The 12,992-nt window shown below is 39.3% G+C and overlaps 1 protein-coding gene across 29 annotated transcripts in view; it reads left to right on the forward strand.

Annotated features, from left to right (window-relative positions):
* The window catches only part of NRXN3 (neurexin 3), a 996,746-nt gene that overhangs the window by 349,717 nt on the left and 634,037 nt on the right, over positions 1 to 12,992 (forward strand). For 21 of the 29 annotated variants that reach the window (XM_064658888.1, XM_064658876.1, XM_064658879.1 and 18 more), the window contains 2 exons: positions 1,943 to 2,146; positions 9,648 to 9,674. In XM_064658888.1, the coding sequence (XP_064514958.1) occupies positions 1,943 to 2,146; positions 9,648 to 9,674 (231 nt within the window). The remainder of the gene's footprint in view (positions 1 to 1,942; positions 2,147 to 9,647; positions 9,675 to 12,992) is intronic. The other 8 variants (XM_064658884.1, XM_064658866.1, XM_064658885.1 and 5 more) reach the window with 1 other exon arrangement.

Raw genomic sequence — 12,992 nt, forward strand, 5'->3', positions numbered from 1 at the left:
TGTGAGTCCCCAGGGCAGCACTGACAGCTGGTACCCAGAAGGTGTATGTAATGGCTGAGTGGGTGATGTGCATAGAGAGCTTTCTGTGTACAGACCATGACAGTGTGTGGGGAGTGCAGCTAGGAAAACTGGGGAATATGGATGCTGTTCACAGACATCTTAATGATGCTTCCAGAAACGTTTTCTTCCTAATGTGTTTGTAAGTCCTGTGACTGGAGAGGTTCTGCATACCAAATGTTAGTGCGGTGGGTCACTGCACCAGCACAACCATAGTGATCTCCTCCAAATGTTTTGGAACCATATAAACATCTCCTATGTCACTTTATCAGATTGATATGTCTTTATTTATCACCTCATTAAAGATATGTCTTTATTTATCACCTCATTTGCATATTTATTGCATTGCAATTCTGTTACTGGCCATTGTGGAGCCAACTATGGATCTTTTACAGCATGGACATTCAGCTGTTCCTCAGTTTCTCATCCATCTACCCTACTCTAGCATCTAACATTAAAACATTGAGAAGGTGTAATGTTTGGCTCTGCCAAGCTTGCTGTTTCCTGCTAGAAGTTCTGCTCCTATCAGCTGGGAAATATGGGACAAAGGAGTGAAACATAAAGAGAATATCTGGATTCCAATACATATTGTTGCAATTGTTTCAATTAGATGGGCTGTTAGCTTTCTCAGGTGTGTGTGATGAGAATCCCAGTCAATCATTTGAAAAAACTTTAGCTGAACTGAGCTGGATGAGACACTGGTAAAAGTGCTTTATGGAGCAATCCTTCCAGGTGCTTAGGGAGCTAACTGGTCTATTTTTTTCAAAACCTCTGAGATTTTTACATGTAGGTTTGTGGTAGAACCCCTGCACACAGCAATCTCTACAACCCTGTCTTTGGTAGGGGTTGGCTGTGGTGAAAAGGAATGCTCTGATTCATATATTAATATATTTATGTAGATTTGTAAATTTTGGAGGTACAAATGCTTCTCAGCATACTCCCGGATTGAAACAATGATTGCCATGCTGCAGTGCTTGCTGCAGTTCTGTCACAAGACTTTAATTCTACCCTCCTTAGAGGAGAATATCACTTTCTGCAAGCAAGACTCTGAACAAATAGAGAATGCTAAGTATTATAACTCCTTCCCTCAGCTGAACTTCCCATTTTCTTTGACATCCTCAGAGATGATAGAAAAATGTAATTTCTTTCTTGACTGTTTTGTTGTTTGTTTTTTTGGCTTTTTTTTTGTTCCTCCTCCTGGCTTTCACTGGGCCTCCATCTCCTAAGTTTGTGTTTGAATGACACTTAACCTTGCAGTGGTGTTTGGTTTGTTCCTTTCTCCATTTGTATCAGTTGTGTCAGCAGAGCTCTATTAATGTTGCTTGTTAGTAAAGAGTGGAAAAATATAAAATCACAAAACAGAACAAATCTGATGTAGAAAAGACCTGCTGGGAAAGTCACTTTATACAGTTGTTTTTCTTTAAAGTGGTAGCAATGAAATTAAATTCCTCTCCCAATAGTAAGAGTACCAGAAATCGGAACTCTAGTCATTACAACTAGTCCTGTGGAAGGCTGGACTTCAGAACACTGAAGGAGATTGCATTTTTTGGAAGATGTGAAAAACAGAGGCTTTGCTAGCTCATAATCACAGAAGGGCCCTGTGCTAACATGCTTGTCCTTGGGCATTATGTGTCCATGGGTACTACTGACTCCAGTTGTGGTGAACACCATATCTTTGTTTCTGCTCGTGCTTGCCATGTAAGGTTTCTGGATGCAGTTAAACAGTTGTTGCATTTTTCCCCAGTTACATATCTTTCTGTGGCAAGTGGTATGGTTTCTGTAGACACAGCGCTCTGTGATAGATGTCAAGGTTCTTCAGGTGTGAAGGTCACACAGAGGTGTAACTTCTTTTCATTTTTTGCAATTGTTTGCTGGTTCCTTGCAGAGGCCTCTATACTGAGCTACGATGGCAGCATGTACATGAAGATCATCATGCCTATGGTTATGCACACAGAAGCAGAAGATGTGTCCTTTCGTTTCATGTCCCAACGTGCTTATGGGCTGTTGATGGCAACCACCTCACGAGACTCTGCTGACACTCTGCGCCTGGAGCTGGACGGAGGCCGTGTCAAACTTATGGTCAATTTAGGTATCGTATAAAAACCTTCTGTTGCCCTCTTCATTATTAGTTTGGGCTTGTGATTAGTGGTTTTTTAAAATAATTTTATTTAATTTCTGTTGGTTTGATTGGATTGGATTGATTTCTAAAATAACTGCTGAGACCTTCTTAATTATATAATCTTGCGGAAAGAAATTCTCTTCTGCATTGCTGCATGAAGATTTGCTGTCAGTTCTTCGTTATGGACAGTGTTGGTTTTTTAAGTCTTAAAGTTTTTAAGTTTCCTTTCTTGATCTGGGACTGGTGAGCTCTGTGTGAGACATGCTGCTTGGTCCATCTTTTGATCAGTTACATCCCTCATTCATCCAGCATCACTCAAAACAGTCATAGGTGAACACAGAAAGGAAGCAAAATGGATATGGTGGGAAGCAGAAGTCCTGTGAATCCCCTGCCCTTTACATAATTTGACAGCATTTGATACAGCTTGGCATATTTTACATATCAGTATAAAAACCTGCTTTGTTTTTTTTATTGTGTCTTTATTAAAAAGAAGGTAACAATAATAAAAATGCATTCCTCATCCCAAAGAATTCTGTTCTGTCTCCTCAGAGTTACGCTTTCCCAGAAAATAATTAAAAAAGACAATTGGAAACAAGTCCTATAATAACAAGAATGAAAAAACAATTGGGAGTGAATGTGCTATTAGATTAGCCTCAATTCATTTTCTTGACAGTCTTTAAGTATTCTACTGAATGAAAAATAGCCTCTTTAAATAATGTAAATACATGAGTTGAAAATAATGTAAATACATGAGTTGAAGCTTTCTTTCACTTTTCAGTGATGCAACTTGTTACTTCATGTGTATTCAGCAATATAACTAAGAAGAGGTTCTGACTCAGAGACAAAACTAACATGACAGTGTGTAATGTTAGAGCTCTTCTAATGTGTAGGGTATTCTATATGAAGATGTGTGTATGGTCTGTGAAAGCTTGTGTCAGTTTTCAACATTCTAAGCCCCACTGGAACAAACTTCTGCATTTTTTTACCTAACGGTATCAGCGTCTTCAAAGCCCTGCTGTAGTGTTATCAGGAGAAAACCATGTAGTGGCTTTGTAGAGTATGTTGTCCAGCAGTTATCCTCTGGAACTAGCTTGTTTTTTAAAATTTCATCTGGTGTCTTTTTTTTGGCTTTGAAATTGCAAGCCAGACCATTAATATTTGCTTTTGGAATAAGAAAGTAAGAGGAGAAGATGCATCAAACAAGTTCATATCTCTTAAAAGCCAAGGTCTAAAGAAAGGTCTATCTAAAGGTCTATAGAAACTCTTCATTTTTAGTAAAAAAAAAAAAATTGCGTATTTGCTCTGCTTAGCTTGACCAAAGAAATATAAAGCAATATTGAGTGTTTAGCTAATATAAAAGCACTTGCTGTGCTATCCAGAGTGGCCTAGAGGACAAATGGAATAGATGAACTTCAGCTGTGACAGTAACTTCTCAAATAAAGAGAAACAGCACTCTGATGATAGCCATTTCGGCCTATATTAACTTTAAATGGAGGAAAATTTCATAGATTCACATGGCATGCCTGGAGAACAGCTCATAAGAATGTAACATTCTTACATGTGCAAAGAGAGCTCCAGAGCGTGTTTGTATCTGTATGTGTGTCTGCATTTTCTTCTGATCTAATCAGTTGCTGCTAATAATAAAGAAAAAATAAGATTATTTTTTCACCACTGTTTCCTTTCTTGAAAATTATTGCTAGCTATTTTTTTCTCAGAAAATAAAATTAGTTGCTGAAAGAATGGTAGTGGCCTGCTTCTATTGGGGAAGTGATGGGGAGCTGAGTATCTGCTTAGCTCTACACTATCTTCTTGTAACCCAGAGCCAGTTCTTTTACTTTTATGCCTTAGTTTCTCTCTTTGCTTAAAAGAGAATTCTTTGCAACCTGCAAGGGATGTGCTAGTATTTTAATAAGAGCTGCTTTTATCACCTTTGATACTCCCACATGGTAAGTACTACAGCTTGAAAACTGCCAGACTTCATCACAAAATTATCACTTTTTCTCCTGAAGAAGATACTGCTTATTTGATTCTGTTATTTATTCATCTTAAGAATGAATGAGACTAAGGGGAATTTTGGACGTTTAGGGCCTCCTAGAGGTAGACCCTATGTGAATACGAGGAGGGTAGATTTTGATTACCCTGAATACTTATCATTTTTTTACAGTTTACTCTTTCCTTTCCAGATTTCATTATATCATGCTGGCAGACAATATTTTGCCTCAGGGCCTGTCAACATTGTTTGCCTGGTTGGCACTGGTCACTTCTACCACTCACTGGGGTCTGTTATGCCAGACCCCAGTCACCTAGCCTAGAGGTGGACTGTTCAACTCTTACTGTCTGGCATCTAAAAGATGTAGCTAAAGATTTGACAGATGGTCTACACATATTTGGAAAGAGATGTGTTGTTGACAGTTTAATGCAGGGACAAAATCTGTAAACAAACTCCTGTGTCAACTGAAGGCTATTTTTGTGTAGTTGCAGGGACTGAAGCAATGTGTATGTCAGATTTGCTAACTTTTCAGCTGGAAACTTTTGGGAGGTTGACTTTTCCCCAACGTTGACTACAGGGTGCATCAGGGGAAACCTGTGAGCACTCCCCTAGAAGTGAGCACTCAGCAAAAGGATAGTTTAGACTGTTGGAACCCAGATTGAGCTCCACCTCTCCTCTCTTCAGATTTATAAAGCTATGAGATAATTTCCTTGAAACAGGACTTTCCTTCTATCAAAACAGCACAGTTACCTTGCTGCTGAAGAAACAGAATTTGAGGAGGAATGACCTTACCAGAGCCATTCATTTCCAATTGTTTACTCTAAGTCATGTCTAACTCTGTAAGGAGACTATTCATTGCCCAAATGTCACAAACAAGAACCAAATCTTTATCTGACCTTGCCAAACTCCTGTTACCAATGAGAAACAGTCATCAGCACCACCTTTGAAGACCTGAGTATGCTCGGTGTCAGCATCCCCTGAGCATCTAACCCAAGAAAGATATGTGTAAACAAAGACTGTTTTGAGTGGTGAGTTATTTAATTGTGGTTTTCTTATAAGTCATTTAATACTGTTACTAAGAGCTGTCTCTTCTCTTCTTTGATCTATTCCATTTGATTACTTATTATCATTTATATGTTTATTAAGGTATTCCTACGTTGGTTTTTTTATTTCTTTTCTTCTTTTTTTTTTTCTTTTTTTAAACTCTTCTGTGTATTTCAGTTGTAAAGCTTTCCCATACCCCATCAGCCATGGTAAATCAAAAGATGGTATTCGACCCTTCAAAGGCCTGAAGCCTGCGGCCCGCACAGCAAACAGCCCTGAGAACAGAGCATACGGAGCAGCCTGCAGGGGCTGGCATATCCCACTCACCCCCTCAACGCTCAGTGTCCAAACCAAACAGGGGACAGAGAGATAGTCCAGCAGGCATGGGTGGGCATGGGCAGCTGGGTGCTTTGCTGAGGAAGGTGGGAGGCAAAGGAAGAGCAGTGATGAATAATTCTCTGAGGAAGAGGGCAAGGAAGTTGTTTCATACCTTTGCAGTGTGAGTGCCCAAGGCACTGCAAATCTGCATGTTGACAGCATGTCTCTCAGTAGTTTGAGTGTTTGTTGTGTGAAGAATAGAAATCCAAATGTGATATATATCTCACTTCTGCTGAGAAGGACTTTGAAGAAATGGGTATGGAGTGGAAGGAGAGAGAGAGAAATTAAGTAAATCATGGCTTGGAACATGCTTGGGAATAATTTCTAATGCTGAGATGATGTACAGAAAGAGAAAGAAATGGCTGGTCTGACAGGGAAATCCACCTTCACATTTTTCCTCCCACTGATAAGTTGGAGGGTTAGTGTTATACTGACTTTTATTTAAGAATATTTCAGGTTTTTTTTCTTCCTGCCCTGGCATATCTTCAGGTCACTGGTGACTAGGATAAATATTTCCTGCTTCCTCTGATGTAAGGAAGTGTAATCATCCCTCTCACCTACCTTTTCCTAAGATATATCCTCAAGGGTGTCAGAGACACCTTTGCCCCTCCAAAATGAAAAGTATTTTTGTAATTTCTCCATACAAATAGTGCAAGTAGAAGAGAGGCAAGAAACCTCAATGTAACATGGGGTAAGAGTGTGCATGGGACTTTATCTGGTTTCCCCACAGGAGATAACCTAGAGTGAGTCTAGAAACATTTGGGCCCCGATTATCTCTTTTGTTCTATTCTTGCCTTAAAGTACCCTTCCATAGCCCCTTATGGCTGCTTATCCAAAGGAACAAACATTTTGTCCTCACACAGCAGAGGTGACTGTGGCCTAAGTCGCAGATACTTCTGTTTGCTACTAAAGATACTTCCATTCAAACAGTGAATTAGTGTTAGTTAATTGCAGTGGAACTATTTAACCTTTTGCAAGGAGAGGGTCTTTGGCTCAGTTTCCAGGTGATATGCTCTGGAAAATGCTCCATCTCAGCACTAAGGAAGGAGTTTCTGGTTTACATCAGAAAAATAATGAAAGTAACTGCAGAAGGTCTTCCCAGCTACCTATTCCCCATGCAGTAACAGACTGTTTTCACTTCACTGCTGTCCTCATCCAGTTGCTGAACTGACAGATGACTGGATTTGCAGCTGTTTAGACATACTCCTCTTCAAAACTTACCTCATCATTGGAAACTGATAAGAGGGCTGAGTGCCCTAGATGATGATTACCAGAAGTCCTAGTACTGTGCAGGAGGAATCCCAAGCATTTTTTTTTTTAAATTATTCCAGAATTAACCAGATGCTGCTGTTTTAGGCACAAAGACCGAAGTAAACCTGCACCCTTGCTGCCAGGAAAAATCTCCTCTGCTTTGGATTTGTACCACTGTACTAGTTTAGAGGAAAAGAGGTGTTTTCCTCCCTTTTAAAAACTGATTTAAGAGGGAGAGAACAACTTCATGTATTAATGGTTGGAAATTTCTGAGTTTCTTTGGGCAAGACTCGGAATTAAGGAAATGAACAAAAACCCTGTGTGTGTTCTTTGATGGTAGTGTGGAGGGTATGGTAGTGTAGCAGTGCAAGCAGATGCACTCTCTTATCTGCCATGCAGGATCCCCACTGACCCAGCTGCATTAAATCTCGTTCAGGAGCTGGTTCCTTTGGAGTGCACCTGAGCATTTCTACCTGGCACCTGATTGCATGGCATTGCAGAGCCTTCCTGCTCACATTCTGGAGATATAATAGCACTGTGTAGTTGTCAGGGCAGTCGCCTCAGTGGCCTGGTCTTTAATCATTTGAAATAGAAGTCTTGCAGTCAGGATAAAGGCTACACTGGTTTTCAGTTTGAAACATCTGTCCTTTCACCTGGAATAGTGACTGAGCCTGTGGGTAAGACCCAGGACATTTTGGTATTGCTGCCAAAAAAAAAAAAAAAAGGCAAAACTTCTCTGCAGACATCAATAACACACCAATGATTTTAGCCTCTAACTTGGATGAATGTTGCTGTGGACCAGCCATATTTCCCTTTCCAGCACACTCTTTAGCCCGTAAGAAATTCCCATGTTGTTCCAGCTGTAGCAACTCTCTTGACCTCACTTGCTTGAAATGAGACTTGGGAGTCTCTCTTGCTGTCAGTCTCCATCAGGTCATAGAAGGAAGCTCCCCTGCATGTACTATAGAGCTCCCCTTACCCCACCCAACTCCTCGAAGGGATATAGCCACCACTGTATGGTGATCGTAGCAATTGCTCCAGGGCTGTTTGCTCCCACTTTTCTGTTGCGGTTGACGACACATGACAAACCTAATCGCACAAAACCAAACCCAGATTTTCTTAGGAGAAGTTCTGCTTGAAAACAGACTCTCTCTGCTATGTTACTCCTGATTGGTGGTGTGTCCCAATCATTACGCTGCTCATTACAGCTCTTTATTATTTATAGACTCTTATTCTTTCCCCTCCTTTATTTTTTAGGAACTGCATTCAGTGTCAGCTGCTGAAATAGTTTTCCTACATTTGTATAAGTAAACATAAAATTGGTCCAGTTAAGAAGCAAACTGCATTATATTTCTCTACCATTCTGTATAACCTCCCTTTCTGGGCCATATCTCTTTAATAAATATGACCATTTCTACTGGTTAAAGCATTACTTGTCCAGATAGAGTGCCCACTAGCATGGTGCTATTCATGGCCTTGGTTTCATGAGAGAAGGTCAGCATACCAAGATATGTAATAGCACTGATACAATAGCTCTCACCCACATTAGACACCACAGCAATGGTTGTTCACAAGTAAGTAGGCATTTACAAATGAAAGATCCTCTTCTGGATCATGACCTGAGATATGCTGAGCATTAGTGTGTTAAATGAGAGAAGCAATGCTCAGAAGCCCTCTAGCTCAGGCTCTTCCTGCCTCAGCTTGCTTTCTCTTCAATTACCATTTCTTAGATTCTACAAGCATAACTCTATTTTTCTTTCCATGTACCTCTCTTTATCCCTTCCTTACCTGTAACCTCTGACTGAAGCAGGGCCAGCAAAGGTTCCCTGATCTGCCACTTCACTGCCCATTTCATCTTCTCCCTGAACGTTACAAACACTCCATTCAGTCTTAGCGTTCAGACAGCAAGATGAGATTGGGCTCTGAGGAACTGGCAGGGCTGGGGACCTTTGGAAGAAATCCCTGTTCTCCCTGCCAAGCCCAAAAAAAAGTATTGCCAACCTCCAGAACTAGCTGAAATCTGGGCTGGGCGTTCGTGCGGTTAGCTGTTTGCAAGTGGCCATTTTATGATAGGACACAACTGGGCAGTATATTAACCCTTTCCTCACCTGAGCGGACAGTGTCAAATGTGTCTGTGCACATAAAAAGTGTTCTGGGCTGGCCACTGGGGGAATGAGAAGAGGGTCTGTCTTTGGGAGAGCTGGAAAGGGTTAAATATTGCACCAACAAATCTCGTAGGCTGATTTTACAGGTATTCTGTGTTGACAGATGGTGTATTTATGCAATAACAATACGAATTAATTCAAAAGAAACCAAGTGTAAAGGTTGATTTTGAGCTTCAAGCTTCTTAGAGAAATTGCTAAAGGTTTCTAAAAAGCAAAATGACACTGGAGTATGACTTGTGTTTTGAGGGAGATTTTTATGCCTTAATTATAAATTTTTTTATTGTAATTCACATCAGTACATGGTCTGGAGTGGAAGATACTCTTAGATGTGCAGGTTTCTATAAAAAGGCAAGAACTTTCTGTGTCAACATGTGGATATATATGTATATTGGTATATTTCTCTATACATATGTATATATATATGTCTATATATATATATATATTTATGTAACAGATATTTACATAGAATATACCGTACATATACACCCACTCCTGAACTTGTACAGACTGTATATAAGTATAAAATGGCCACATCTCTTTGCGTGTGTCTGTCCCCGGAAGGGTGGACTGATTGTTTTTGGATGTCTGCAGCTGTTACCTTGAAGGATGCAATTTCATCTTTCATTTATTTTTCCCCATCTAGACTGTATCAGGATAAACTGTAACGCCAGTAAGTTTTCCCTCAAGTTTCATTTTGTTCTCTTTCTATATATATTAAAATAACTTTATTTTCTTTGCTGTTTTATAAGCTGTTTTTATTTTCTTTTTCTTTTTCTTTTCTTTAAAAAAAATCTTCTTAAATTGAAGGGTTGGGTGGGATATGAAGCTGGAGGGGGAGGAGGGAAGACCTTAAGATGATTGTATGTGAAAATTTTGTATTAGGTTTCTCCGAGAAGGGGATGAACTGTTATTTCATAGCTTTGCAGAAGAGCACCTGTGGAACCTGATGAGCTGATATTATATTTCACTGGTAACCTGTTGTCTTTATGAAAACTTTTAAAGAACCACATAACAATAACAACAGGTACTGTATGCACTTCTCCACTACAAAAAGGCATGCATATTTAAAACCAAACCAAAACAAAGCAATCTTCAAACTCTCACTTTATTACAGAATGGCAACAACTTAACCTGATATTTATTCAAAGTAATTTTATTTGGGTATAGAATAAGGAAAAATTAGATCTTACATTTTGAGTATATTATATTTGTGTGTATATATATATATATATAATTTGCTACTCCTAGGTTTCTATAATAAATTTCATCTGAATCTTTGGGTCCCTGAAAATTCCTTTCAATCTATAGAAGTAGGGGGGAAGGATTATAAAATCTTTGTGAAAAATAATAGTGAAAGATCATATCCCGTTCTAGACTGACTGAGCAAGCCAAATCTTTTCTGCTCTACTTCAAAGAGCTGATCAAAGTTGATGTAGGCCTCAAAGTAAAAAGCACTTCCCAGAGAATGGAGCTGTTTATCTCTAAAGTGTGCTTTGAGGCTTGTCTTACTTGTAACCAGATTCCTGAACTGGCGGATCCTCGGTATTGCATTTTATGTGTAAGTATTTATGGAAGACTACACATCACTGTGGAAATGCTATGAGGGATTAAAAAGCAAGGATGGTCCATGTGTTTTCTAGAGGCTGTGGCCTTTTCCCTCATCACTGAGCTGCATCCAAGCTAGCAGAAGTGTGTTGCACCCCCAAAAGAAATACAGAGCTTTCAAGTAGTAAAGCCAATTGTAGCAGCACCAAGAATCTTGTTCTAAAGCAGTTTCTTAACAGATTTGCCATAGTTTGGGTCTAAGAATAGATTTGTAGCATTAGACAGCAGACAGCATTTCTTTGTTTTTTTTTTTCCTACGTGTATAGTATTTGTAGAATTTAAAAGGTTATCCGTGGTTGCAGATAGGAAAAAAAATACACACCTAATCAGACAATAGATTGAGATTCCCCTCCTCATCAATGCCACCTGATTGAGACCCTGCTTTTCAATAAGTGCAAGCAATTAGTTTTTCGGTCTTGGGAAGTGGTCCCTAGGAGCCTGTTGCAAGGGGCAAGCCCTGATGTGCCACAGGAGCTTGTTTATGATCATTTACTTTATTTAAATTATTAAATTATTATCTCAATCCATGGGGTTTACCTTTTTCTGATTTTCCTCTTCATCCCACTGAGGGGAGGAGAGGTGTAAGCAAGCAGCTGCATGGGTACTTAGTTGTTGTGTGGGATTAAACTGCTACAAGTGGGATCAACCAGTGTATGACAAATCTTGACAGGTCTTGTAGCATTCCTTTTGCTCTTTGAAGTTTTCACACTATATTTCAAGACAGAATGTGCAATAGGAAAAAGTGTCTTGAATCTAGTAGCTGAGATTGCCAGATTTTACCCAGTAATGCTGAGGACATTTCCATAAAAATAGGATCTTTTGCTTCCTGAGACTTCATATGCTTTTGCTGCTCAGCCACCTGTAACTCTATTAAAACACTTGCACCACACTTCTTCTTGATGTGTGTCATCTGAGGATCCATATCAGTTCCTCTAGTACTGGACAACAATCTGATGTTTTTGTTAACATCTTCAACTTTTCATGACAGCTGGCTGCTAAGAGCTGAGCTATGGAAGTCTGTCTTCAGGTGGGAAATCAGCTTGAGTAGCAAGTAGCAATGGTCTGGTTTTCATGAAATAAAAATCTACCACTGATTGAAAGAAACATTCAAAAAAAAAGAGAGAAAAGAGAATCCTATAATCAGAGCAGTGGGAAGATAGTCTGAATTCAATGCTTTTGTTGGTTTCCTCATAAGCATAGAAACATCTTGAATCATTTTGCTACCATGCATTTTTAATAGTTGAGCCTGTTGCATTTTTCAGTAGTCTTCCCCTGAAGGTTTTCATTTATTTATTTATTTAGTTAAAGCACTTTGGATTTTCCTAATTTATTTTTATTGTACTTTGCTGAAAATGAGCAACCCTACTTCTAGTCCCTCCAACACTTTGTGTTTTTGCTGCCTGTTGCAATTACTCAGGTCAGCTGTCCTGCTTTCAAGAAGGGAACCTGCTGGGGATTGGTGAAAAACTTTACCCTTGCATGAATAAAATATGGTTGGGCAGAAGCAGACCTAATATCACTGTAACCGCTCCTGCAGGCACACTGACATTTACTTGTGCAGAGGGAGTTATCCACAAACATGAGTCTGCTAGGGTCTGTTGAAATGAGCAGAAGTGTTTTAAAGTAACTAGACAAATGGGATTCCCAATCATTTAAAGAGTTTCAGGTCAAGCAGTCACCACTGCTAACTGAACAGAAGGGACCTGGTGCATGGTTTTAAAGGTGAACAGAGCTGTACTTTTGGGGTTTCGTGGAACATATAGGTTAAGAGCCTACCACTTCAAGCACTGAAGCTCATGCTATTTGAGAGGAGTCTAACATACTATCCCAGGTAAGCCTTTAATTTTCAATGTACTTACTCTTAATTTTCATTGAAAGCATTGAGTGTTATTGTCTTACGTATCTTGGGTTGTCATATATCTGATGCAAAATACTGTTTTCCATCATTTCATCTTACCCTCTCTCTCTGTCTTGTCACTATTGTATTTCACAATTCTGAAATGGCAGACTTTCATACTTTCCTAGTACTGGAACTTTTTTTACTGTCTCTGTATTTATTTTAATACTCATCTCATCCTTTCCTTTCACTTTTGAAGATACCTAAACTGATCTTATCTGTTTCTCCACACCGACAGAGTTTAAATTTAGGACACAACAGTGCTGTTGCTCACACATATGTAGCTGTATAGTAACTATCTTTTCCTTTGAGTGTGAAATCAGCACAACTAAAAGCAGGACCAGGATCTCCAAAGAAACTGTTTGAAGGTGCATTGAGTGATTCTTCAACACAATGCAAACATAATGGTTAGCACAATTTTGTTGGTTGGAGTTATGGGGAAAATAGGTGTAGTCTAAATATCTTTATATATTTACCTACATATAT

This window comes from Pseudopipra pipra, chromosome 6 (genome assembly GCF_036250125.1).
Source record: "Pseudopipra pipra isolate bDixPip1 chromosome 6, bDixPip1.hap1, whole genome shotgun sequence".
NCBI lineage: Eukaryota > Metazoa > Chordata > Aves > Passeriformes > Pipridae > Pseudopipra > Pseudopipra pipra.